At 47.7% G+C, this 27,425-nt stretch overlaps 8 protein-coding genes across 8 annotated transcripts; 4 read left to right on the top strand and 4 right to left on the bottom strand.

Moving 5' to 3' along the window:
* Positions 1 to 435: 435 nt before the first annotated feature.
* Positions 436 to 1,638, top strand: F5891DRAFT_1192199 (uncharacterized protein; the record flags this gene model as incomplete). The annotated part of the gene is made up of 1 exon (XM_041367571.1): positions 436 to 1,638. The coding sequence occupies one exon, from the start codon at positions 436 to 438 to the stop codon at positions 1,636 to 1,638; it is 1,203 nt and encodes a 400-aa protein (XP_041222830.1).
* Positions 1,639 to 8,560: 6,922 nt separating this feature from the next.
* F5891DRAFT_1192197 (uncharacterized protein) lies at positions 8,561 to 9,388 on the bottom strand (the record flags this gene model as incomplete). The annotated part of the gene is made up of 5 exons (XM_041367570.1): positions 8,561 to 8,762; positions 8,814 to 8,934; positions 9,004 to 9,020; positions 9,079 to 9,269; positions 9,344 to 9,388. The coding sequence occupies 5 exons, from the start codon at positions 9,386 to 9,388 to the stop codon at positions 8,561 to 8,563; spliced, it is 576 nt and encodes a 191-aa protein (XP_041222829.1).
* A 253-nt stretch (positions 9,389 to 9,641) lies between these two features.
* F5891DRAFT_957421 (uncharacterized protein) lies at positions 9,642 to 10,162 on the bottom strand (the record flags this gene model as incomplete). Its single annotated transcript, XM_041375488.1, has 3 exons — positions 9,642 to 9,720; positions 9,774 to 9,935; positions 10,041 to 10,162. The coding sequence occupies 3 exons, from the start codon at positions 10,160 to 10,162 to the stop codon at positions 9,642 to 9,644; spliced, it is 363 nt and encodes a 120-aa protein (XP_041222828.1).
* An 887-nt stretch (positions 10,163 to 11,049) lies between these two features.
* Positions 11,050 to 12,594, bottom strand: F5891DRAFT_1192195 (uncharacterized protein; the record flags this gene model as incomplete). The annotated part of the gene is made up of 5 exons (XM_041367569.1): positions 11,050 to 11,400; positions 11,465 to 12,037; positions 12,091 to 12,272; positions 12,328 to 12,483; positions 12,540 to 12,594. The coding sequence occupies 5 exons, from the start codon at positions 12,592 to 12,594 to the stop codon at positions 11,050 to 11,052; spliced, it is 1,317 nt and encodes a 438-aa protein (XP_041222827.1).
* Positions 12,595 to 14,283: 1,689 nt separating this feature from the next.
* Positions 14,284 to 15,983, bottom strand: F5891DRAFT_982845 (uncharacterized protein; the record flags this gene model as incomplete). The annotated part of the gene is made up of 5 exons (XM_041377259.1): positions 14,284 to 14,411; positions 14,448 to 14,799; positions 14,852 to 15,117; positions 15,542 to 15,769; positions 15,818 to 15,983. 5 exons carry the CDS (start codon positions 15,981 to 15,983, stop codon positions 14,284 to 14,286), a joined length of 1,140 nt encoding a protein of 379 aa, XP_041222826.1.
* A 4,720-nt stretch (positions 15,984 to 20,703) lies between these two features.
* F5891DRAFT_1192192 (uncharacterized protein) lies at positions 20,704 to 21,795 on the top strand (the record flags this gene model as incomplete). The annotated part of the gene is made up of 4 exons (XM_041367568.1): positions 20,704 to 20,882; positions 20,948 to 21,043; positions 21,097 to 21,190; positions 21,241 to 21,795. The coding sequence occupies 4 exons, from the start codon at positions 20,704 to 20,706 to the stop codon at positions 21,793 to 21,795; spliced, it is 924 nt and encodes a 307-aa protein (XP_041222825.1).
* Positions 21,796 to 22,662: 867 nt separating this feature from the next.
* Positions 22,663 to 24,224, top strand: F5891DRAFT_957482 (uncharacterized protein; the record flags this gene model as incomplete). The annotated part of the gene is made up of 8 exons (XM_041375492.1): positions 22,663 to 22,835; positions 22,884 to 23,018; positions 23,069 to 23,177; positions 23,237 to 23,418; positions 23,468 to 23,606; positions 23,652 to 23,780; positions 23,901 to 24,055; positions 24,104 to 24,224. 8 exons carry the CDS (start codon positions 22,663 to 22,665, stop codon positions 24,222 to 24,224), a joined length of 1,143 nt encoding a protein of 380 aa, XP_041222824.1.
* Positions 24,225 to 26,366: 2,142 nt separating this feature from the next.
* On the top strand, positions 26,367 to 27,234 carry F5891DRAFT_1050005 (uncharacterized protein). Its single transcript, XM_041362432.1, has 2 exons — positions 26,367 to 26,972; positions 27,030 to 27,234. The coding sequence occupies exon 1, from the start codon at positions 26,419 to 26,421 to the stop codon at positions 26,968 to 26,970; it is 552 nt and encodes a 183-aa protein (XP_041222823.1). The 5' UTR covers positions 26,367 to 26,418; the 3' UTR covers positions 26,971 to 26,972; positions 27,030 to 27,234.
* Positions 27,235 to 27,425: the final 191 nt, after the last annotated feature.

Raw genomic sequence — 27,425 nt, 5'->3', positions numbered from 1 at the left:
TCATGTATATCCCCGAATCAAAGGGACTGGGTATCACGGCTACCTGCAATCAAGTTCACAATTAACATAGCAACATCTGAGAGCACTGGGTACTCACCATTTTTCACTAACTATGGAAGACTACCTCGGCCCATGATCTGGAACAACCCGGGGCCGTCAGAATACCCTGGCGTGCGGGTATACACCCAGAAGCTAAAACACACTATAATGTCAGCTCACGACTCGATGATAGCAGCACGAGTGAAACAGACCCAGGACGCCAATAGGCACCGACGATCGTGCCCGCTGCGAAAGGATGACTTAGTGTACCTGTCAACTAAGAACATTAGCTTCCTGAAGGGCCTAGCCTGTAAGTTCTTACCAAAATTTGTGGGACCGTACCGGATTCTGGAAGACTACAATAACAATTCTTTTCGGCTGCAATTGCTGGACAGAATGAGGCAATGTGGGATTCATGACGTATTCCATTCTTCTTACCTTCGCATCCACTTACCAAACGACAACCGATTGTTCCCAGGTCGACTCGACAACCAGGTGGCTGAGTTCAAGGAGGAAGAGCAAGAATGGGCAGTGGACAGGATCCTATCCCACAAGGGGACCCGGTCAGATGCTGTCTTTGAGGTCAGATGGAAGTCTGGGGACGTGACCTGGTTACCTTACGATCAAGTTGATCATTTAGCCATGCTGCAGGAGTACTTCGATGTCTTAGACATCGAGCATGTCTCAGAATTGACAGAAGGTAATGGGTTGCCACCTACTGATAACCCACAGGTGTTTCTAGGTCATCTAGGTCTGGGACTGGACTATATAACCCCCACCTCCCCTTCCAATTCCTCCACAACTCCTCAACTCCAATGCTCATCCCAACGCCAACCATCGACCATGTCCAATCCCAATCCAGCGCCACTATTTCGAACCTTGGGCAATGGCCGCTTTGCCATGCCCGACCGGTACCGACCTGGGGTCACTCTCCTCCTGACCCTAGACCAGATCAAGCTCTACCTTCAGCACGATGCTGATCTGCGAGGAGGTATCGAGCCTACCACTATCCCCTCACCCATCAGTTACGATGAGTTAGCTGTCGCACTCAATAGCAACGCTGAGAACGGCATCCAAGTCGCCCTGGTGTTAGAGGACAACACCGGGGTGCACATCAAGGGGCGCCTGCCCACCCTGGCTGAGCTGGTCGGGCTCGATGCCACCAGGAGGGTTGTAACCACTCAGCGCGATCCTAGAGAAGAAGCGGGAGGGAAATGGTTGGACTCCCGTTGTACGGAACTGATGGACGAGGCATTGTGGGACAACCTCGACCGCCTTCATAAGCAGAGGAAGTGGCGAGAGAAGGGTGTGGCTGAAAGGCAGGCCAAGCGTCAACATCAAGAGGACGAAGAAGCCTTCAGACCCTTTGCACCTTCGAGGACCACCAATCATGCTGTGGCCGGACCCTCCAACACTACTCACAGCCGTGCACCATCTCCCTTCCTCAACAACCCCGTTCCTCCTCCACCTGACTCTTCTGCTCCCAAGCAACCCGCGCCTCCCAATGACGAGGACGCCGAGATGATGGATGGCGAAGCCACTGAGGCCGCCAAGGAAGCCGCATGCGCAAAGGCCAAGGGGCACATTCCCAAGAAGTAGAGGTCGCGGGGCAACCCCTGAAGGAGGGTATGTGACGGATGGACTGGTCCAGACTGATCACTGACTAAGTACAAGCTACTAAGCCCCCTGCCATGTATGTTATCTGAAACAAACGAGAATCATATGCCTGTTAGAAAGTATCACGAGCCTCTGTCTACCTTACAGTATTTAAGACTACTACCTAGTGAAGTAACAGTTGGCGCTCTTGAAATCCTATCTTGTATCTGGTTACCTGGACGTCTGAATTTCCTTACCCTTGTGACGTCTCTAAAAGCTTACCGCTTCTTACCGCCGTCACAGGACGTTTCACTCGATAATATGGCATTAAATCAGAAGGTGCATCCTGGAAGCATGCTCATTGCTGATGAAGTCTCATTTTAGTTAGATGTCGAACTAGAAGACAATCTCAGCGTGTGGTAGAAGAACCGCTGCTATTCATAATACCTAGAAGACAATCTATGGACAGAATACAATGAGAGAAAGTCGGTGTGCAAACATTAAGATACGTACCTCAGCATGTGGTAGAAGAACCGCTGAGGTACGAAGGATGAAAACGAAGAGGTTTATAAAGTACTGTATAGAGTCCGGAATATCAATGACAAAAGAGGAAGATGACAAACGTAAAAGGAAATACAACAAGAGCGATGACGATGTTGAATATCAACACACCCCCTCAACGAGGCAATGCTCGAGAGAGGGGTGACTCAACAATGTACTAACGCGAGACCGGAACAATGGTGGGTGAAGGCAGGTCGTGGGAGGAGTTTCGTGAAGATATCTGCAGTATTTTTGTGCGTGGACAGCCAAATAGGTGCGAAAGTCTTCTCTTCAACGTGTCGTCGAATGAAGTGATATCGCAGATCAATATGTTTCATCCTGGTATGATTGGCTGCTTCCTTCGACAAGGCGATGGCACCGGCGTTGTCTGCGAACAGCTGCAGTGGCAGTGACAGAGGGATGCTAAGGCATCCAAAGAAAGACTGGAGCCATAGTCCGTCTTGGATGGTGGAGGTGAGCGCCATATACTCGGCTTCGGTGGACGACAGCGCTTGCGTGGTTTGTTTCTTCGCAGAGTGCGAAACGGGGCCTCCGTTGTAGAACCAAACGTACCTGGAGATCGACACACAGTCCTCAGGACTGGACGCCCAGTCTGAATCTGAAAAGCCGTGCAGGGATGCGTTTATCCCTGCACCCCCATAATGGACTCGGAGGGTTGATGTGCCCACAAGATAGCACAGAACGTGCTTCGCTGCCACGTAGTGCTTTGGCTCGGCAGAGACGTTATGTTGAGCCAGGCGCATGATGGTAAGCGCGATGTCGGGCCGAGTGTACATGGCCAAGTAGAGGAGTTCACCGACCAGTTTGCGATACTCTGTCTGCAAATCGTCGACATGAGGGAAGACATCGGTTGGACGACCAAAGGGGAAGCTAGGGTCCATAGGAAGGGATACTGGGTTGCAGTTGGACATGCCGTGTTTGGCCAGTAGGTACGTTATGTACTCTTCCTGATGCATCCAGAGTTCACATGTTCTGTGGTCGCGGACAAACTGAATCCCAAGGTACTTCGTTATGGGCCCGAGATCAGTGATGCCGAAGTGTTCCGCTATCTGTCCCTTCGTGCGGTCGAGAAACACCCGATTATTTGATCCTGCAAGTCCGTCATTGACGTGCCACGCTATAATGCAGATCACTCTCACCCCCTCGCCATTGACGTGATCGAAGATGAAAACGGCGTAATCGGCCTCGCAGCGCAAAAATCCAAGTCGACCGAGCACATCACGAAGCAGCTCGTACCAGTCGAATGCCGCCTGCTTGAGTCCGCAAAGGGATGATAGCAGATGCGCCACCAGTGGGAGACCGTTGACATCCACATGTTCGAAGCCTGGGGGTTGACACATATACACGTCTTCCTGGAGTTTCCCCCACAGGAAGGCTCGGCGTGCATCGAAGCAATCGAGCTCCCAGTCATTGGCAGCAGCATGCGCGGATAGGACGCGAATAGAGGTAGACTTCGCTACAGGTGCGAACATTCGTCCGAAGTCGACGCCCAGAATTTGAGAGAACCCCTGGGCCACCAGGCGTGCTTTGAATACAGGGCCACCCTTGAGATCTTCCTTGAACTCCAGTACCCAGCGGCACCCAATTGCGCGATGACCTGCAGGCAGTGATATCAGTTCGTACACGTTCATTTCTGACATCAGGTTCATTTCTTTATGCATGGCAGCACGCCAGTGGTCGCTATCGGGCCTGCGCATAGCCTCGTCGTAAGTTGCTGGAGGGATGCGGAGGTCATACCCAGGAGTCAATGGGTTTCGACGTGAGTCGCTACGGACCGATAAACAGGACACTTCCACTATGATGAGGTTGGCGAGTGCCTGGGAGAAGCCGATCTCATCGTCTTCAGGGACGATTGCATCAGGGTCTGGAGCTGTTGGGACTGGGAGCTCAGGCATGGGAGTCGGCGTTGTGACGATGGGAGCCGGCGGCACGAGAGCATCATTGGAAGGTGGAGGGACACCAGTGATCCACGCGGTGCGAACCTCTCTTTGCCTTGTAAGCCGTGCCTTCACTGCTGTGATACGGTCCTTGAGTTCCTGACCTTTCTCCGTAGGGACAGGAATTCTGCCTGAGCGCCGTATCACCTCAAGGTGAGGAGGCTGGGTTCTCGTGAGAGGTTGAGGCGCAGCAGGTGGAGGAGCAGGGTGAGGCGCAGCATGTGAGGAAGCAGGCGGATCCTCCTCGTCATTGTCGCTGTCAGAGTGCAAACAATTAATGGTGCTCTCATCAAAGATTACATCCCTTGAATTAAAGAACGCGCCGGTGTGCGTGTCATGACATCTCCAAGCCTTTACCCCAGGTGGATAACCCATGAACTGAGCTTCACGGGACCGTGGTCCAAGCTTTTGCTGCTGTTCTGTGGGGATGCGTGCAAAGCAACGCGCCCCGAAAACATGTAAATGAGTGAGGTTAGGCTGATTACCGTGGAGCATCTCATAGAGAGTTTTGCCTGGAGGAAGCGCGCGAGATTCTGTCCGATTGAAGAGATAGCAGGCAGTGAGCGCAGCTTCACCCCAAAGAGATCTTGGCAGGCATGCAAAGTCCAGCATGGCATACATGCGACCTTCGATTGTGTGCATCACACACTCCGCCTTCCCGTTTTGTTGATGAGCGTAAGGTGTGGAGCGTTGACGTGTGATTCCAGCATGTTCGAGGTCTGCTGTGAAGGCGTCACTCATAAACTCACCCCCATTGTCTGAGCAGAAGGTTTTGACACGAGAGCCAGACAAATTCTCCCAGTGTGCACATACCATGCGCCATGCAGTTAACGCCTGATCCTTCGTCACCAGCAACTGCAAGTCGAGCGCGTGAGTGCTGTCATCGAGAAAGATGATGAAATAATGTTTTCCGTGAGGCATGACTGGCTGAATCGGTCTGCAGACGTCCGAGTGAACAAGGTTGAGGAAGTTGGATGTGTGTCCAGTTTCAGATGTGTGGAAAGGCTGGTGGGGATGTTTAGCGACGATGCAAGACTCACAGTGGGAGAGAGGTTTAGCAGATTCTACAACGACTCCCTTGGCAGTGCGCTCCAGGCGAATGATGGTGTTTCTGCCTATATGGCCTATCCGCGCATGCCATAAGTCCAACGTGAGGGGAATGTGCGCAAATGCTGATATCTCCGGTTCACGGATGAGAGCTGTCGAAGGTGAAGTGAAAGGGATGAAGTCAAGATCTATGGCGTAAAGTTTACCCGTGGCAGGGATTGCGCCGAGATGATTCCCCTTATGAGCGAGTTCACACGTCATGTTGGATCTGAAACTGACATCCCACCCTTTAGCGTTCATGCAACTCACGGAGAGCAAATTAAGCATGGCGTTCGGAGCATGCAAGCAATTCGACAGCCGGAGCCGGAGACGACGTTTCCCGATGGTAAGCCATCCCACACATGTCCTGCGTCCTGTTGTCTCCAGGATGCCATGATTTGCCATGTGCACTGGCACAGACTCAGCAGTGGAATATGTGTGGAAGAAACTGCGATCCTTTACCAGGGTCACTGTAGTGCCCGAGTCTAGGATCATGGCGAAAGGCAGAGAAATGGCACAAGAGGCGTCATCGGTGAGTGCTGTAATGGATGTGAAGGAGACATTGTCGTAGAGACTGGTAAGAGCGGCAGGGATAACGGCTGCGGCCACTGCTGGGACTGGCGGGGCGAGTACAGGAGGAGTCGAGATGGCAGCAGCAGCTGTTTCCTTCATATGCTCCTTCTTCTTAGCCCGCATCCACGGCGCCTGACCTTCCATCCCACCTCCTTTACCATAGCAATGATTGTGGTCATGGTCACCTTTGTTGCACCCAGGAGTGGTGCAAAATACTCCATCAGGGTTGTGCCTATGCTTGCGCAAACCAGTGATGGGGTTGACGCCGGATGTATTAACGTTAGGTGCCGTGGCTGCATTAGCATACTCGGAGCCAGGACATGGGGAGTGGATAGCGCGAGTGTGAACGTGCCGTGCGGCCTCTGCTGTGATCCGCGAGACGCAACTCTCAACGGTAAAGGTGGGAGGATTAGTCGCTGTGGCAGTCATTATCTCATCGTGCATCCACTGCTCCAACATAGCCTTGAATTGCTGCCACATGGCAGTCTGTGGTAAACCTATGAGCAGGCTGTAAATGGTGTTGCTGTCTCTTAGAGGAGCTCCTGAATCGTGAAGACGTTCACGGAGGACGGCATGCTGCCCGACGTAATTCGTCGCGTCTGCCGAATCCTTCATTCGAAGGGCGTCAAGACGTTGACGCAGCTGGTATTGCGCACTCGTGTCAGTTCTGTTAAAATGCTCAGCGAGCATCTGCCATGCCTTTTGAGCCGAAACAGCATGTGATCGTGATACTAATGCCCCAACTGACGGACTGAGGCGACGTGTGATGAGGTCCTTTGCTTTTATGTCGTTTAGCAGCCATGCACGCATTGCTGCTGTTTCAGCAGCCGTGACATTGGCTGGGTCGGCGGGCGTTGGCAACATGGACGGGGTCCCGAGGAGGTCTGCAGGATTTACGACCGTATTTATGTGACACCACAGGTCCTCACATGCGAGGGCGTACTGCATCTTGGTGGACCACCCGACGTAGTTCTCTGGTCCTAGCAGTTCGGGGATATGATCAAATTTTCCCATGACGATACCGTCGTGAGGAATGATGAAGCGAGAAGTGAATGAGTGAGCGGTGAGCAAGCACAGAAGCTTTGTCTAGTAGGTTCGGTTGAGGGCTCTGTAGGAGCCAGGGCTCATAACCAGTTAGATGTCGAACTAGAAGACAATCTCAGCGTGTGGTAGAAGAACCGCTGCTATTCATAATACCTAGAAGACAATCTATGGACAGAATACAATGAGAGAAAGTCGGTGTGCAAACATTAAGATACGTACCTCAGCATGTGGTAGAAGAACCGCTGAGGTACGAAGGACGAAAACGAAGAGGTTTATAAAGTACTGTATAGAGTCCGGAATATCAATGACAAAAGAGGAAGATGACAAACGTAAAAGGAAATACAACAAGAGCGATGACGATGTTGAATATCAACAGTTTTCTCACATTGTTTCTTCGTCGATCCCATCATTCAGGCAAACTGTAGCATGCATACGCATACAGTGGCGCACCGCAAAGTTCAAACGTGACAGCGATTCAATTCTTTTTCTTTTGAAATTGCCTGTGTCACATGATATCTCACAATCCCACGCTACCCTCACTTGGAGTCGCTCCCTTGTTGCTGGACGGCGACAATGCAACATGCGCATAATCCGAGTTTACTTCCTTTATCCTCCCATGACTCTCCGATTTGCGTGCTGCTGTCACTCGAAGTGAGCTATTCTCTGAACAGGACATGATTAATGAGACACCACCTTGAAAAGCAAGTCTAGTGATGCCAGCTCGCAACTTCAAGTGATGCATGATCCGCCGTCTTCCGGGCAGCCTGCCGCCTAGTATGACGTCATTTATGAACTCAGTTTGTCCGAGTCTTAATGAAGCTTTGTTGCTATGAATTTACCTGCTTTGTATGGGTGGGGGAGCTCGCGTGTGTTCATACTCAATTGCCGCGGGATAGCTCCATTAAGCATCAGTGAATTGATGAGTCCTCGATATTGTAGCCGTGGGAAGTATAGCACAATGTAATTCTGCTGCCGCCAAATATTAGCTTTTATACTGTGAGCAATTTGAGTTGCACATATATACCCATGTATGCTTGTAAATCCAGCTTAACATGAATGATTTATGACAATGCTGGGACACTCCGCCTTTGCAGCCAATGAGTAGTGGTAGTATACCCGAGCCAATCATTTTGAGCTTCGACATCTCACCTAGTCTCGTTTTTTAATTACAATGTTATTCAAGGCCTTTTCAAGGAAAGAGCCTCTGGCATTTGTCAATTAATCTAGAATGCCATTAGATTTAGCCACAAAGCTATGACATTCCTCCTTTTCAGACGATGAGGGGTGGTAGTAGACTTATCCTAACTATTTCGTGTATTGCCATTTGGCCCTATTTATTTGTCCTATTACAATGCTATTCAAGCCCTTCTAATACCTTTGGTGCTGGACATGTATTTTTGTAACACATCAGGTAAACATAATTCACTACAGAGTGCTACAGAGCGCTCTGTAGCACTCCGTAGCACAATCCAACCCGCTGATTGGCAGTAAGTGCAGCCCTTCATTTTGCTGTAATGGGGAGCTGCAGAAATCAAAATTTCATCGCAGTCGAGAATGTACTAATTGATAATTTGATACATGCATCATAAAGGATAAAGGAATCGTGAAATATTGCAACCTGACTTGAAAAAGTTAATCGTGATAGCCAGAGAGCGTGAAAGCGGCAAAAACGGGGGTAAGATCCAAAGCACAAGAGTGAGTATGAGTAAAATATCAATGAAGTACTATCGATGGGCTTTGCCATTGGCCTTCGTCGTGGTAGATGGTGTGCCATTGCTCTTGCCACCTGTAATGGGCTGAGGCTTCTTAGCAGACGTCGAGGCTTCCACAGACGCTTGTGGTGCAGCTTCCTTCATCACCATTTTGGTATGAATGTCCCCCAATTTCGACGCCTTGACTTTCTTGGGCCAGAGAAGTGTTATGAAACTGCGGTCAAAGATGAACATCGATACAACTAGTCTAGGTGTTAGTACTCACACCCAAAGATGTCGACGCCATCGTTCTTGGTCCTCTCCAGCAGCTTGTTTATTCTGAAGAACAATCTCGATGCGTCGTCCAATAGCGGCTAAAGAATCCTTCAGAATGGCAACTTTATCGTCTTATATGCCAGAACCTGCAGACGTTTGGAATTAGATGGACTTCAGAAACCACATAAATGTTGACTTACTTGGAAGCTTTCCTTCCCTGCCCAGGCATTGGCCAGATTTCTACGTGCAGCTGTTTAGATATGATGGCATATCACAAAAACGAGTGTGCCAGGGTGTGGCTGAGCGTGACGCTCGGAAGACCACAAGCCTTGCCTCCAGCACCTAGATACTCGAGGACGGAGTTGATACGAAAGACGTGTGTTGCGACATAGTGAGCATCCTGCCCGTGGACAGAGTAGTAGTCTGTGCGATCAAATAGACGGATCGTTCCAGTTTCAGGAGATTTCTTTGGGAGTTTGGAAAAGAATGCAACGAAAGGTCAGAGTTAAAATTTCTGTTGTCGAGCAATCGAAGACTCACTCGGTTCATGCTCTGCATCTTTCCCTTCCCATACATGAGAGCCATGCTACCGTTAAATCTTGACTTGATAATAGAAGGAAGAAGTGAAAGATAAAATGTGTCGTGTCACGCGTATTGAAAAAATTGCTCCCGCTCTCTTTTGCAAATCTGCTCGTGTATTAGGTTGCAATCGGCACTGTGTTGCTGTGTTTTACATAACTTTCGCACTACCTCGGCTGGGGCCAAAGTGGTACATAGCGGTTTACTTGACTACTAGATTACACATTCACTATTTGGTTTGACCGGTGATTAGCAATACTTAGTAAGTATCTTCTTGAATGAGCGCCAAGGCTTTTTCAGAGCAAGCCTTGATCAAGCACTCAAAGGGCTTGGGGTGGCTGCGAGTATGTATGTTCAGAGCACTGTGGTCATATTAAGATACGCAACATACCTGATTGACCCGGATGAGGGGTCAATTTCAGGGGTGATTTCAACGCCATTTTCGACAACCTTGGAAACGTCAAACACCGCAAGTGACATCGCGGCGCATATCCAGATGGATGCATCAGCGAGATGCAGACCTGTCCAGTCGAAAGCAACCAAGGTCAGAAAACTGTCTTGTCAGTCAGCACCCTGTCAGTTGCGCATACCTGGGCAGAGCCTGGGGAACAGAACCTTAACATTTCACTTAGAAATATAACAGCGACTTGATCCTTACCGTCTACCAAAACCGAAGCATGCCCTGCGAGGATCTGCCTCAGGCTCTTTTCCATCCTTGGCCAAAAAGTGCTCAGGATTGAATTCTGAGGGGTTGCTATATGTCTGCGGATCATTGAGCATGAAACTGTCACAATTCAAAGCGTTAATACAGTGGATATGCGATGAGGAAGGTACAAACCATATATTAGGGAGCATCAAAGAACCTTTTGGAATGTAATACCCATCGTGGATGTCGTCCAAAAGAGGTATACGCGGAAAATGGTGCACCGAACCTATGGTGCAATACAGTATAAGCGGCGGGTCTAGTACTTCAAGTCTGCGTAGTTCCTTCATGATACAAAGGTGCGAAAGGATGCTTGAGCACATAACCCGGGGACACTGTTGTTTCAAATAAAACAAAATAGGCGGTCTGGTTTGTTGGTAACGCAGACGACGAGCTCGTGCTCGCAGCCATGGACCAACGATTGAGATCGAAATGTAACAAGCTGAGCTGTGATACGTATCACAAGACGGAGGTGAACACTCCAGCGAGTAGTACTTGCAAGAGACGGCTGGAAGTGATATGATCACGCAATTAATCCTGGAGTGTGCAGTCAAGTACTTACAAGCTATCCTTTGTCACCAGAAATGTGCTAGACAAACTATGACTGAGGCGCGGTTGGTATATTGATGAAGAAAAAACACCGATTAGTGCAGAAATGCTACTTGCATACGTAAGCTTAATGACCAAAATCGGAGTTAGTAAGACTTCAAGCGCTTTGGTGTCTGCGCGCGTTAACAACTCGTGCCGCGAAGATCATAGTGGAGATGTTTTGAATGCTCGGAGACAAGTACTTATACAGATTGGCAAGACAGATTTGTAAGTATGACATCGAAACAACTTGAACACAATCACAATGCGCAATGAGGAACTAGTATGACTGTCAGTCCGATGAGATGAAAACATATGCGAGCTCGAGTCAGAGTAGATATCTAGTAAGGCGGGAGATACACTATCAAACACCCAGTTACCGTAGTGCACGATGCATGCTAATCATCAATGCCTCAAATCTCAAGTGTTCATCCTCAGGCAACATGCGTAGACGAGACTTCGTGAACGTGTAGTAGACCTTGTTCTCCTCGCCGCGAAAGTCCAAAGCTGCAGACCAAGGACCCGCTAAGGCTTTTTGCAATGACCAAGCACGCGAGGTTACTGCAAGGGCGATGACGTTGGTAAGGAGGGGTTGCCAAGACTCTGTATCGAGGGGAATATAACGAGAGTATTGCTTGCAGGATATGATGTGTTCTAACAGGTCAAAGATGGCCTTGTGGCCACATGGAGTTCGACACAACCTGATTTGCCCGTCGTCCATGGTCACCTAAAATGTATAGAGTATAGTGAACACCGAAAACGTAAGGTTTGATCACAAAACTCGGACCTACCTCAACAATTTTATCCGCAAATAGAAAGTCTGATAGCAGGGCTGCAATATTTGCGACCCGTGCTGCTTGCATTTCGTCTCTTGAGAGAGATAGATCAAGGCTCAAGTCATAAGCTGATATCCAAGAGATACTGGCGACCTCCTCGAAGTCGCCATGTATCTCCTTCAGGATTGCTTTGAGCCTCGCGAGAAGGTTCTTAGCGTCCGGCCCCGATTTCCAACGGATGAGTTCATGCCCGTGGTTGACGTTATTGCTGGTATAGCGAGCAATCGTCGCGTCTAGCGTGTTGTTGGCAATGGTGGAGAGTTCAGATGCGGACGGAAAGAGATTGTCTTCGAATAAGTTCTTGAACATGTCGGTCCGAGCGTCCCCTTTGAAATCCTGGAGTAATGTCGGTGTTAAAAAGACGAACGACGAGGACGCCTGTTCCATGGACAGGGATGATTCCTGGGTGACGTATTTGGAATTGAGGAACTTCGTCCAGGTAGAGGTGGCATGTTTGGTTTTGCGGGAGGTATGCCTACCCCGGATCAACTTTTGAGTCGTCACTTCAGGTATGGGGTCAAGGGGGGCCTGTAGCCGTCGTTAGACATGGCGGGCTGAGAGTTGTTTGAGCTGTGGGATACCACGGAATGGTAGGTGTCAGGAAGGGGAGGAGGATCGTCCGTGCCGTGTGATAGAGTGAAGTTGTAGTTGTGACCGTCGTAGTAATGGCCGCCCCCATCATGCGCTTGGAAAGAATGTGGCAGTGTCATTTGCACGCCCTGCTGGCTGCTACCTGAGGGCACCAAGTAGTTACCGTGTTGAACTTAAAGATCGTCGAAGTTAGAACGGCAGAAATCAATTATACACAAAATAAATACCATTCAGGTGACTGATATCGTGTGTTGGCAGCTCGAGATGGCCACCGGCAGAGAATTGGGAACCGGGCCCGTCATAGTGCTGGACTGGCTGCTCAAAGTCGACGTTGCCTTGGGTGTTCGGGTAGCTGTCGTAAGTGTGATGACCTGCACTGGGTCCTGCGTGAACTTGAAGATTGTGAGTGCAGAAGGCTGATGCAACATGAAAAACTTACCATCACCATGATCAAAGGCGGCATGAGACTGCCATTCAAAATCTGACATGTCCATTATGCAAGAGTCTGATCAATAACGACTTGTAAGCGGCAGTGGGTGAAAGTAGAGGGGAAAAATTGACCGTGATGCTTCGTATCCCCACCGGTAGTCAGATGTTCAAGCTCGGCATGCCAGACGCGATACCAAATCTATTGGACAACGTTATTAAAACTTACAATATTATTATTTCGATCTCGTTGAATTAGGCCCCTGTAGCTCGACACAGCATCCGATTGGAGGGACGTGCTTATTTCCTGTTTGGGATGCATACAGATTTGACAAGTCGACGCATCCTACATTAATTCCCGCTATCATAAGGTTTGGGGTGAAACAAGGTGCAACTCGTGTCGTCGCCAAATGGAGTTTGATTGCATTGCGCAGCCCTACGGCTAGTAGCTTCCGAGCCTCGCGCCTAGGAAATTCGGAACCTTCCACTGATTCCAAATTAGTCAGGTCAGCCAATTTTGAATTCAGCGTCAGCTGCTGTCAACTGACTCGGGCTCAGAACGCTTCTCAATGCCATCCAAAGTCACGAGCACCCGAAACACACCCTCTGAAGCGCGAGCGAGGACTCATCAGCAGTCAAAAAATACGAAGACAAGTAACAAAACATCCGATCGCGCGAAGAGAATGAGCGCTACAAAAAAACAAGGCGTGAGAAAAGGGCACTCAATATATCCACGGAATTTGCAAAATACGTGTCTAGAGAGGCCTCCATTTATGTCCAACATTATACTGGTGCCGGGTCATGCAGCCTGCCGGAATGTCCCGGCACCATGGGTCCAGCTGAGCGGCTGCGCCGACTCTTCCCTTCATCCGTTTTCATTCTGTACTCACTGTCGAGCTCGTCGTACTCTACACCTCCTCACTCGTTCCTTCAAAGTCTTCAAATCCTGCCCGCCACTCCCTTTTTTTTGTTATCTCAAGCATCTATCAATTTTAGTGTCACACACACTGTAGTTCTCCGTTTTTCTTTACTGAATTATCATTACATTAATGGTTCCTTTCGTTACATATTTCATTGAATAAATGCTTATCAGTCCTTGACATATTCAAATTTCGTGAGCAGGTATCCCGCCCTCCCAGCGGCTCCACCTGCTCGCGTACCACCCCGAGCTAACGCTCGGCCCAGCCCAACCTGTTAGAACGTGTCAGCGACCCTAGAGCTAGACGAAGCTGGATCTTGATTTCCTGAGCCCCAATAGTTGACCGGTAATATTGTATTTACTGAGTCCGCTTTGGAATTAAAATCGACGGATAATCCGATAATCCAACTGAACTTCTGAAGTGCCGTTCTCGTTCGGCTTCACAACAAGTCGTCCGCAACAGCTGTAATAATTGGTACATGTCATGTTGTAAGCTATCGTAACAAATGGATGGCTGGGTGACTCGGAAGAGATAACTAATACTGACACAACTCGAATGAATGAAGAACAAATAAAAAAGTGGGGCCTGGCGCCCCACATCATCGATGTAACTACAGGGGAAACTTTGTCCCAGCATCAGGGAAACGTAATTCACTACAGAGTGTTACAGAGCGCTCTGTAGCATTCCGTGGCACAATCCAACCCGCTGATGCATCATCCATCACAAAAACAAAAGTGCGATTCTACTGCTGCTTTCCTGTTGCTACGGCTCGATGATTGGCCTGTCGCCAACAAGGTCAGTGCAAAGTTAGGTGACTCCAAAGGAATACTGATTACTTCAGCTGGCATCGGCAGAACCTCCCAACTTGGAGGTTGTTCGGAATCGGTCTTCTTCCGAGTTCGTAAGTGCAATGCCAGAGTCGTCAGAGTCGCTAGTCACATCTGTGACTTTGAGCTGGTCATCAGCTGCGACATTACTCACACAATATAAAAAAAACATACGAGCATTTTCGAGATAATCCAGCTGAGTATCTCCAACAGAGAACAATGCAATATCGTCGCTATATGCTGTGACACTGCAGTCTATCTGTTCCTTGATATCCTTCTCATCGGATCTTACGAGCTCCTGGGCTGATATTCCAAGGGGCTCTTGAGAAGCATTTGCGTATTTTTCCCCCTCGTCCTCCAAAACCATGTGAAGGAACTTTAAGTGCTCCTCACTAGCATAGATTTCCCACGCCGTTGCCAGAGCAGACACACGCCTCCATTCAACGTCAGCGTGCATCGTAACGACAGCTTGAGCTGCAGCCCCAGGAGACAACCTTCCCAGGCAACGCTCAAGCACATCTTTGCTCTGGTATTTTTTTGTCAATAAGCAAGTTCTACATTTATATATCACAACATACCTTTTCAGCATCTTCCTGACTCATTGAGTCTTTGTGACGCAACTGATTGTCAAAAAAGCGGCGCTCCAATCTGGTAGAGCCATTCCTCTCATAAGGCTTTGGGTTTGATTTTGCACGCTTGACAAAACGAGATAGATGGTGGATTATGGGAGGAGTAGTTACAGGTTCGTTTATGTCGCTGTCGGTTTCGTCTGATGATGGTGACCTTGCACGTTTGGTTCGCGGGACATGCCGACTGAAAGTTCTACCAGTCGTCATATCAAGAACTGGAGCAGGTTCATGTGTATCCACAGTCATGTGACGATTAGGTCCATCACTGCCCTCACACTCATGACTAGACCCTCTGGAAGAATGAGAAGGACTGTGAAAGGACATGCTTAGCGTGGGCAGGGGATCAAGAGGGAGGCAAGTATGTAGGTTCCAAAGGCTGAACAGTCGCTTATGAGTACGTGTACGTATAATATTAATATAACTGTAATTCCTATATTGAACCTACGTCGTATAAGGCAAAAAGATAAGCAATTTGAAATACGGATAGCATGAAACTCCGACTCGAACTCTCACTGGATGTACGTATATACCGAAGTGGAACATTCGAACGTTGAAGGTCGAAGCTTCGGAACTTGGAAGCTCAGACGAGGCAGTATAGCCGGCGTCAGTAATACTTCATGTGGTTTTCACAAAAAGTACTTTGGATCCTGTTGTTTTTTTCAATGGTGTCTTGCGGAGCTCGAGGTTGCTCTTGGGAGAGAGCAACAGACAATCGAGGACTTAACAGACATCGCGCGAGCTGCAGCTTTTTCAGGAGGTCTAGTGTTCTTGCAACACAGAAAAGACTAGAGCGTGCGAGGAATGCGACTTCAGCACATTTAGCTGCAAATATGTCCACGAACGCTTCACAAGTGAGTCGATTGGTTTCTGACAAGTCAGAGTTGAATCACTAAACTTGTCAATAGAGAATCTTACCATTGAAGCCTTTCAGTGCCCCTTGTAAGCCCATGGCTGGGCCTAGGTCTAGTCCAGCAGCTCGTATGTCATCCGATGTCCCCAGCCCGAGTCTCAAAATTGCCGAGTTGCAGCACCCCTTTAATAACTCCGACTTGGAAAGGCGACAAAATGTTGACTTTGACATGGACGACGGGCTTAGTCTTGGAAATGGATGTCATTGTGAGATCTTATGTCCGAATATTTGATGTCTGCTGATCACTCTACCGGGTTTTAGAAGTTCCCGTACTTCCTAGGAGACGTATTCCAAGGTCTTTCAATGATATCAAGCATCCAGCTGAGGATCTCAATGACTGCAATAATGTTCCTGTTCAACCACTCCCAGCCCGGTCCAGAATCCGGCGTGTCCTTCTTACGCTGAGAGATACTCTTCAGACCACCTTTGACTCGGTTGGGATCTGTTGTCTATACCCTCGCCGTCCTTCATTTGAGCCCGATAGATTCGTACCGTCTTCATTACTTGCCAATTCGTGTCCGATAATCGTCCAAGGAACTGACTCCCCAGCAAAGATCTTTCTGCCACCCTACCCATTTCCAAATATGACTATTTATCGCCTCATGACGTGGATGAACTCGGGCAGTCACCAGAAATCAGAGACTGAGGTCCAGCGACTCGTCAGTGATGTTCTCCAGGCTGACGATTTTGACACGAAGCATCTTGAGGGATTTTCGGTTAGGAAGAACTTGAAAGAATTGGATAAAGATAAGGGCGAGGAGAAAGTCACCTTCCCAGATGACTGGATCGAGACCGATGTCACCATCGACATCCCTATGAGATCAAGGGAGGAAAGCCCAAAGGCGTATAGTATTTCCGGATTCCATTATCGCCCTCTTGTTGAAGTGATCCGCGTGGCATTTGCAGACATCCAAGCAGGCGCATTCCATCTACTGCCTTTCAAACGGCTATGGAAGGATCCAATGGACGATCACCAGGAGCGAATATTCGATGAGCTCTATGCTTCTGATACCTGGCTAGAAGCTCAGGACGATCTCCAGAAGCTGCCCAAAGAGCCTGGCTGTACATTAGAATGCATCATAGCGGGTCTTATGTTCTTTTCTGATGCCACTCACCTAGCAAATTTTGGCACTGCTAAGGCATGGCCCCTCTACTTGTATTTCGGCAATCTGACGAAGTACGCACGATCATTACCTCAATCGGGAGTGTGCCATCTAGTAGGATTTTTACCTTCGGTGAGTCCTCCTGGTTTGATTCTCGACTATTAACATGAACGGTTTTTGTTAGCTCCCTGACAGCATTAAAGATGTATTAAGCAACCTGTCTGGTATATCAAAGACTGGCATGGCCTCGCTTCATACACACTGCCGTAGGGAGTTATTTCATGCATGCTGGGAAATCTTACTTGATGAAGAATTCCTTCGAGCATACCGCCACGGTATCATTCTGACTTGTCCGGATGGAGTCCTGCGGAGAGTATTTCCAAGAATATTTACCTATTCTGCTAATTATCCAGAGAAGTACAGCCATCCTTTTCCCTAATTTGAACCGTTAGATCATTCATCACTTTTCAGGGTTTTGATCGCAACCATCAAGGATATGGGCACATGCGCATGTCCTCGCTGTCTCACACCAAAGAAATTGTTTGGTTCCCTCGGTTTACTTAAGGACATGAAAAATCGTATAGCTACACTTCGAGTGTACGCTACAACGAAAGTCGACAAAGCACGCGAGTTTATCTACCGGTGGGGAAACACTGTACTCGGTTCAAAGGTTGAAAATGCTCTTGGAGAGGGTTCCTGGGTACCCACCATCGTAAGCGCAAACAGTTCTTCACGACTTGTGATTAGCTGAGATCAGTTCCCCTAGAATCAATTTGCCAAGAAGCTTGGGCCGCTCGGCCTCGACCCATTTTGCATGCTCGTTGTTGACCTTATGCACGAGTGCGAATTGGGTACTTGGAAGGCGCTGTTTACGCACCTTGTATGGCTTCTTTATGCTCTTCCTGGGGGTAGCCAGCTGGTGGCTACTCTTGACAGCAGGTTCGTGAATTCATAGAGTGCTGTCACTATTTACTAATGCATTGTCGACTCTCAATAATACCGTAGATTTCGCCAGGTCCCCACGTTTGGTCATGGCGTGATTCGAAAATTTGCCAACAACACATCTGAGATGAAACGATTAGCGGCGCGTGACTTTGAAGATATCTTACAGGTTATTTCATCTTTCGTTTTTTCTTAGACTAACTGACATGTTCCCCAAGTGTTCTATTCCAGTTTTTGAAGGGTTGTTTCCACCAGACCACGATGCAATCGTGCAGTCTCTGTTGTATCGATTCGCACAGTGGCATGTGCTCGCTAAACTTAGAATTCATACAGAGTCTACGGTTACTTTTTTTGACGAGATATTCAAGAAGCTCTGTCAGAACTTGCGGAAGTTTCAACGCAACATGTGTGCTGCCTTCAATACCATCGAATTACCGAAAGAAAAAGCGGCTCGCCAACGAAGACTCGCTCAGCACTCAGAACCCCATACCACCTCTCCAGAAGTGAATGGATCGAGGGTAAAGAAGTTCAATCTTGGCACTTACAAGTTCCATGCAATGGGTGATTATGTTAGAACCATCAAGCTCTTTGGAACAACGGATTCTTTCACCACTCAAATAGTATGTGCCTGTTTTATTTACACTATCCACCTGATGTTCAGTTTGGCCAGGGAGAGCTTGCACACCGAGCCCTAAAGGCATTTTACCCGCTAACCAGTAAATTAGATACTCCAGCGCAGTTAGCTAAACACGAGCGGAGGCGCCGTGTACTTCGACGTGTTGCAGAATTTGGAGGCACGTCATTCTCCTCTGATAGCCAATCGCCTACTGAAGCCACGCCTTTGGTGCTCTCTCGAAACCATCACCACATCGCGAATACTAAAAGCAATCCAGTCAACCTATTCCCCTTCCTTCGAGAACACGATGGCGACCCAGCAGTTAAGGTAGGCATGATATTGCGGTTGGAACGCTTTTCTCACAATAGTCGTCAGAATTTTATTCCAAGGCTGAAGGACTACATCCTTTACAGGCTGCGCAAGCTCGACACCAGTCATTGCGACCACGTCTTCACAGATGAAGAACACAACTCAGTAGTTATCCCTAATAACACTATCTACTCAGTCCAAACCATGCAGGTGTATTACACTACATACGACCTCAGACGCGAATATGATACGATCAACCCTAGGACCCACGCCGACGTCATGGTGCTTTCGAGGGAGATGACACCCAGCCACCCATATTGGTATGCTCGCGTGCTGGGTATCTACCATATGGAAACCTGGCTCAACGATGGAGATCAACCTGTAAAGCACCGTCTTGAAGTCCTCTGGGTCCGATGGCTAGCACCATTACGGAACCATAAATGCAGCATGAAACATACTCGTCTTCCGAAAGTCGCATTTGTTGATGAATCTGACCCTGACTCATTCGGGTTTCTTGATCCAGACCAGGTGATTCGAGGAGCTCACCTGATTCCTGCTTTTTCCGCGGGACGAGGCATAAGCTCCCTTTCCCTTGGGAAATCATTGGGACGTCCTGATGGGGAACTAGATGATTGGGAATCATATTATGTTGGGATGTGAGTGTGCTAGCATAATACCTTTTATGATACGTTAACCCTCAAGTCTTTGGTTAGCTTTGTCGATCGAGATATGTTTATACGCTATACTCACTTTGGCATTGGACACCCAGTAGTGTTGCACAAGATAACCAGAGACTGTCTTGGCTCACTAGTAGCGGCCCCAGCTGACTGTGACTCGGACGCTATGGATATCGTTGACGATGTAGACCTTGAAGAAGCAGAACATGACGATGAACAGGACTCGGATGAGGATGAGCTTAGCGATGAGGAGCTGGATGGAGATGATGGAGATGGAGATGGAGATGGAGATGAGGATTTGTTCGATGACCATCTTTCTTTTTAATTTTTCCTCTATCGAGTTAAGCCTTCAATTACTAGGTTTGGCAAGCAGTACGATGTACACGCTTTACAAGCTGTCTTTGTCCGCAGACGTACAGCGTGTAGCTACTACAACATGATTACTAGGCTGGTCACCGTGACCCTCTTTGGTTCAACGAGTTTCTTTCCATCATGTATGCTTCACGTGCCCTCGAAACCTTTTCAACCTCTTCAACGGCCTTGTATTAGCACCGCCGATCAGCAGGTTGGATTGTGCTACGGAGTGCTGCAGAGCACTCTGTAGCACTCTGTAGTGAATTACGTTTGCCTGATGCAGCTGTACCCGTACCGTGAGGGCCGACGTTCCGAGTCCCTTCTGTGACCTGATCCATCATTATTTCGTCATTCTCATCTGCATCTCGACTCGGTCAGGACAATTATTTTAATTTCTATCTACATTATCATGGTTTGTCGCTGATGGACCCGGATATAAGGCCTCAGCCCAGGTGTCGGTCTGCATGTCTACATAGTACTAGTGCTGACATTCCTATGATGACGATATGCTACAACCTAGCAAGTTAGGCTTCGAGCGATGCACCCGTTCCTTGGACCCTAGTAGGCACCCACACCAGTTTGAGTATGGTTGACTCTTTTATCCATGTACGTTTTCAGCTAATTTTCAGTGTCAACTGCCAACGTAACAATAAATTTATTCAATTACGTTGGTAGCACTTATGATCATCATTACTAGTTTATTCACAAGACCATTTCCAGCGCACGCCTACAATGGAAAACCTGAACGTCAATGTCTTCAGGGAAGTTTTTTTTGGCTAATACTAAAAGTTTGACGATTAAAACTAAATATAGTGAGAGCCGCTAGTGAACGCTAGCCATCAGTCTCCTACTCTCTCACTCTTCCCCCTTTCCCTGCCCCCCTTCTGCTCATGTCCCAGATGGAGGATGATCAGCATCCCAAAGAATTGTCCCAGGTGGATAACACCCCACGACCTCCCGCAGCATCACCCATAGTGGTAGCACCGACGTCTGCCAGTGAGAATGCTGGTCAGAAACGGAAAATTGCTGACTTAGAAGAGAACCTCATGTCGGGGCATACATTGAAAAGGTATGAGCCTCGCTTTTACATCTAGTCTGGTGGAAAACAATCTCACAAGGACGGGCTGTCATCAGACAAATGATTACCTTACTCGATAACATTGAGGACTTAGTAGGCAAGAATGGTTGCGATAAGGATGACGACGACGTTCATTTAACTCTCATCTTCAGGTTAGTGTTTCATCTCTGTCTTATGAGAGCTACTCATGGATTTGTTATTAAAGCCAGGATCGTTTGCGAATCGGATATGTGGCCCTCAAAACGTCTTCAGATAGTGATAGTATGGAGCACGACAATCACTTGCATATGTCAAAAAGGGTGAGCTTTGTCAGTGACAATAATTAGTGTTGTGTTGAATTGTTGTACAGCTTAAACAGAGGGTCTACGATCTTCGAGGAGATGTCAATGGCGATCAGACTATCGCTAACACTCTCATGACGCAAGCCCAATTGCGAGACTCCCAGAGACGAATCGACACCCTTCACACGGAACTTTTTGATTTGCGAGGCAGGTTGTATGATGCTCAAGTCGAACATGCCCGCGACCTGGCAGAAATACAGCGCGAGATGTTGCAGATGAGGGAATCTAGTGGTCGAAACCATAAGAAGCTGCCTTCCTCACCTCCCAAAAGGAAGTCAATGGTTCACGAATATTACCCAGATGGTGGACAATCGATTAGGTGGCTTACAGATGAGGAGTTCGAACCGTATGATGAACTGTCTGCGGAAGAAGGCTCACGTGTTGCAAAGGTTGTTGGTGGGCCGTCATCATGCGGATTGGCAGCCAGACGACGCATGTCTTTATCTCGCCGTTGGGCTTTGCGTCGTTTTCAAAAAGTCAAGGATGCCCGTGCCAACACTGATGACTCAGAAGAGTCTGTCAGCACTATGTACCACCGTGCGAATGGCACTCCAGAGATCTGAAGGAGAATTACCTCCATCACATACTTTTCATCACCCTTGAATAATCTTCCTTTCCGTTTCTCGCCCTACCCACAAATTCACCACAGAGTGCTACAGAGCGCTCTGTAGCATTCCACGGCACAATCCAACCCGCTGACATCGAGCTCGGCATCCTTCAAACCCTCGCTCATTATCCTTCTTGTTCCTTCCTTGCTCACACCCGCCACTCCATCTTAATTAGCTTTTCTAACCGTTAATGTGTCGTATTCCAGTCTTATCACAATTAGTAGAATATATAAAGCTTATCTCAGCGATTTGCAGAGTCAGCACATGACCGAATTCAGTGTAAGTAGGTGGCACCACCTGTTTATGTAGTAACGCTCGGACCTTAGGTTGTGCCTCCGACTCTTCCTGAGCCAGACGAAGCTGGATTTTCTTTCTGCCGTTCAAATCAGTGAGTTACTAAGTCAGCCAGTCAAGGTTGCTACTCGTGATTGACGAGTTTTAATGAGCATCAGGCGCATCAGGCAAACGTAATTCACTACAGAGTGCTACAGAGCGCTCTGCAGCACTTCGTACTAGCCTGACTCGGAGCCGATGTACTATGGTGTGGTATGTGACAATTTCCTGAGTTTACGTTGACGCTAACATGATATCCTGCATAAGTATTGTCACTCAAAAAGGTAAGTAATGTTATTAATCGTTCCTTGTCTGACACTTTCCATTGTAGGTGTATGATCATATTTAGGGCAGCTGCCTTTGCTGACGCATACTGGGTGGCCGTTAAATAAAGCAGAGGGTACGCAAATTCAACTCTATTCCTACCTCTCTTACCTTCTCTCCACTCTCCACTCTCCACTCCCCAATCTCCTTTCTCTCGCCTCGCTCATGTCCCAGGTGGACGATAACCCACAGCCTGAAGCATCGTCCCAGATCGAGCAGCCTGCTGCTGCATCGTCCATAGCGGTGCCAACGTCTGATATTGCTCGACAGAGGCGCAGAATAGCTGATCTGGAGGAGAAGCTGCAAGTGCTCAAGTCAGGGCATGCGGTGAAACAAAGGTATGAACACCATCGTGACATGTAGTTCAGTATACTCATCATTGTCAGGGAAACAAACTACTTCATGTCACAAGGACGGGCCATCAGACGGATGGTTACACTATATGATAGCGTCGAGGACTTGATAAATGAAAACGATAGGCGGTGTGACATAGAGGGCGACGACGATGATGTAACTTTCGAGTCCGCATTTCACCTCCACCTACTGATTGCTACTGACCGGTTGATACCAGTCAAAATCGGTTGCAAACCGGATATATAGTCCTCAATAATGTACTTCCATGGTTTCACCGAAAGGCTTCCAACATGGAGTACGAAGATTATACGCACATGTTAAAAAAGGTGTTCTTCGCTTCTGTCAATAATCAACCTTATATTAAATCGTTTTTCAGCTTAGACAGGGTGCGGACGGTGCTCGAGGTGATGACACTTCGAAGCTCAAGCCTCTTGTCCCTGATTGGGTCAATCGCGAGTGGAAACCTGATCCCCCAGTCGACCCCGAAGATAAACACTGCTGTGGATTCACCAATGACGCCTGTGGCAGACTGCTCTGTCCAACAGAGCTAGACTGGAATAACCCAATGTTAGTATTGCACTTGTGATCTCTCTACTAGACACTAATTTTCCGCCAGTGTCAGAGCAGGAATTAGGGACCGCATAGACGGCCATATCGTGACGGAAATGTCATGGCCCGCATTTCTTTATGCAGGATACACAGCTGATCCGAATAATCTCGAGGAGGGTCTCTTCAAAAGCAAGCTTTTAGTTCAGGTTCATCATACTAAAACAGATCCTCAAAGCTCTCATTTTTGGCAGGCATTCAAAGCCATATTTACATCTCCCTCTTCGGCAAAGGAAGTTGCTGGTGATGGTGATGGCACCAACATCATTGAAAACAACAGACGCGCAAAGAAGGATGTTTTGGGCAAGAAAGTCAAAACACACGTGGCTCAAATCATTAAAATGCACAAAGTCTCACCTCGCTCGATCGCTTATGTGTCGTGTCAAGTAAGTGGTCAGTTTTCCATGTCCTTACCGAGCACTAACAAATCCTGACACATGTAGTTGCGATTCGCCCTTTCCTCTATAACGTCATGGCGGTCAGTAGACGGCGACTTTGATTACATACAATTCTGGTGCAATATCGTGGACTTCTTTGAACGCCCCCCTGGTCGAACAGCGCAGCGCAACGTTGACCGACTTCTGACGTGGTGGACGAGGTAAATTGATTACAAGTCAACAGCTGTTAACTGACCTCTATTTATTAGGAAAGTTTTTGGTACAAGTCGTCGGGAGGAACTCAGTGATGCGGCCAAGGCTCACATGTCCGTAAATGCTCTCGCAATGCAGCGGGCACGATTGGATGATGCACTTTTCGATTCTGAGTAGTTCGCGCATCATTCCAGCCATTTATTATTACATCACAATAGTTGGTTGTCTACCCTTTTAATTAATGTCATGATTTGCACCAAGTTTTAATTGTTTGACGTGGAGTGATAGCAGGCTGACTATTTGTGCTCATGCCATAAGAAAGCAACAAAAGGGGGCTGCTACAGGTTAAGCTATGCCTGGTGAATCCAGGCAACAGATTGGGTCTTCTGCACCTCGTTCACATGTTGTGAACAATCTACAGAGTACAGGTTGAGCTACAGCTGGTGAATTCCCTTACTTGTGCTCTGTAGGCTGCATCGAGAAAATCTAGCGTGATAAGTGCCAAAACATATGATTTTACAGAGAATGTGAGGCAACAACAATTGTAAAAACTATCGAAATGACAGGCCCACCCCCATGACGTAGGGAAAAGTCGGAATCAATTCTCTCCGTCCATCTACATGTTGAGAATTACAAGAAAGCTGAAAGGTGATACCCGATTCGTAAGACATGGACAGGTCAGGATATCCATTCAGTCTATGTACTAGGTCAGCGATTGCTCGAGCATAGCAAAACGAAGCCGGTAAATACCTAACATTCCCCAACAACAACTTTGTCCTTTCACGGATGAACTAAGCCGACGCGGTCGCGACTGCACGCACACAGAATTCGTCGCATGAGGTGCTATAAATGCAATGGTATCTATGCATGACGAAACATGTAAGATACTGGATGAATGGTAAGTAAGGTACTAAGGTGAAGCACGACTCACTAGCATAAACTCTCAAGCCAAGGTACTACATCCTAAAGGCACAAGTGTTTGAACGACGCCACGACCTCTTTGGGATTTCTCGCAAGTGAATACAGGTGCCGAGGTATGGGATACTCGTAGAAGGTCGCACGGAGAGTCGAAGCAAGGTATAATTGGGTGCTTGCTTGCTTGGTGAACATATATCGGCTGCTATACAATGATACAGCTTTTTCACACAGATTCGCAACTGATATATAGCGGACAAACATCAACAACTTACGAAAGGTTGGCAGCAAAACTCACAGTATGATATAATTTTATTCTTGCGCGCTCAGAAAAGGTTTGTCGTTCTCTGGAGAATATCAGCTTTAAATCTTGCTCAGAACATTGTCCCAGGATCGAGGGACTTTAAACATTGTGAAACTTACTTCTGACGTGCCAATTGTGTTGCATCTAGCTTGACTGTTAGCTTTTGCTCTACATTTCCTTCACGTTGGAGTTTGAGTGACGTGTGGGTGTTTTCCCGATTATACACCGGTGTATGAGATTTAGACAATGTTCTTTCCTCTACAAGGTCAAACATCACAATGTATTGATCGATGGCAGAATTACGCCGATGTTTGTGATTATGTACTATATATTACTATATATCTTCTTCTCATCTTTCTGCCAGTCTCGTGATGCAATATGGGCAAACATTAATCAAAAAGTTGCCATTGACGATTGATACTGAGAGACTACGATGTTCAGTCCACAGATCTACAGAAAGAACGCGTCAAAATTAATACTGCAATGGACCGAACATATGTTCAAAGTGTTGGGTCGCTAACAAAGTCCTGTACTTAAGGTATGTCTGTCTTCCGTGTTGCATCCTCGTGTTCGCTTCACAGCTTGAGAACGGGCTGTGTCCAAGTCTCGTTTTCGCGCATGCTTGAAAATCGGATCCAACTTGTTGTCGTATCGAGAGAAAATGACCGCTAGGAAACCATGATGTCTTTGCCTCTACTCGGGAGAGCCAAAATGACTTTTGACTTTTCCCAACATTGTCACCGAATGCTCACCGAACATGCGTCATAGACCAGCATTGAGCATTAATGCATATGTCATAATGTTTCATGTCACAATGTGATGCTCTTCCACCTGTTGCGCTCTACTGACAGGGTGAGCCTCTTTTTTGGTTATGCTTGTGATGAGGATGCTAATGGTAATATGGCGCTGTGGGAGGGTGATCAATTAATATTTGGTGGCGAAGTCGCTTCGGCCAATTTCAAGTTGACTTTACCTTCGACAGACTGAGTTGGACTATGTTTGAACTTGCGCAGAAGGTAGGACTTCTTTTATCATCATTTGCCTGTGCACCTTTGCTCGTCAGATGACATGCTCTAACATGGTCAACCCAGACTTCAAATTGAAGACAGATGGCGCCATTCCTTTTAGCTGCTCCTGAGTGGGCTTACTTTGATGTTTAACGCTTCGACTTGCCCTATAAAAGTGAACAGAAAATCTCGAGACCTCCATCGTCTCAGGTTATACGAGATATCTGCATCAGACATCTCTACAATGAAGGTTACTTTAATTGTCACTCTTCTCTCTGCCTTCGCCCTCCCAGTGTTCGCAGACTCCGTTTTTGTTGTACAGAACGCTAATTACACCAACCCCAACGCATCCCTCTCTACCGTCACTTGCTCGCGTTTGTCACTGCGTTACGCCAACTTTTCCTCCCTGCCTTCCTTCCCCAACATTGGAGGTATTCCAGGTGTTGTCTCGAACTCCACCTTATGCGGCTCCTGCTGGAGCCTTACGCCTGCCCCACCCTGCAGCGGCCTAAATACCCTCTACTTCACCGTTATCGATAACGATTCCAGTTTCGTCGTTGACACTGGTAAAGACGTTAACGCCACCGTATACGCTATCTCCCCGCAGGCGTACGGCAACTTGACTCACGCTTCCTGCAATGTGAACGCAGTTTATGCCGAAGCCGCTCAGGTCCAAGCTAGCATGTGTGGCATGTAGAGGCGAGTGTGTTTCATCCTCCTTGTTTTGCAAAATTAGAGCTCTGATCCGATGTTCAGGCCGTACAAGCTGCCTAGATAATACTGAGACTGGGATGATTGATGTTATCGGAGAAGATCTACAGGTTTTTTTTGGTTCTCGAGTGGGGTTGCTTATATGTTGTAGTTTGTGACTTGGAAAGCGATGTGTGATGCTTTTGACAGGGTCTCTGTCCGTATTTGTTACACTTGATAGTAGGATCAAACGCACCACCAATTTCGCTTCCTATGTTTGACCATACCGGGACACTTAACCCGGGTAAGACAGCAACGCCTATCAGTTCGTACAATCATCTTGCAACTTATCTTTTTCCACTGGGGGCAGTCTGGAAATAATATTGTTTACCTGCATGGTGCAGACTTGTGCATGCAAGACATTTACTAGATCTAAACAAAAATGACAAAACAACGTTAGGT

This window comes from Suillus fuscotomentosus, assembly GCF_016647785.1.
Source record: "Suillus fuscotomentosus strain FC203 chromosome Unknown F5891scaffold_48, whole genome shotgun sequence".
NCBI lineage: Eukaryota > Fungi > Basidiomycota > Agaricomycetes > Boletales > Suillaceae > Suillus > Suillus fuscotomentosus.
This window is presented reverse-complemented; position numbering and strand designations above follow the sequence as displayed.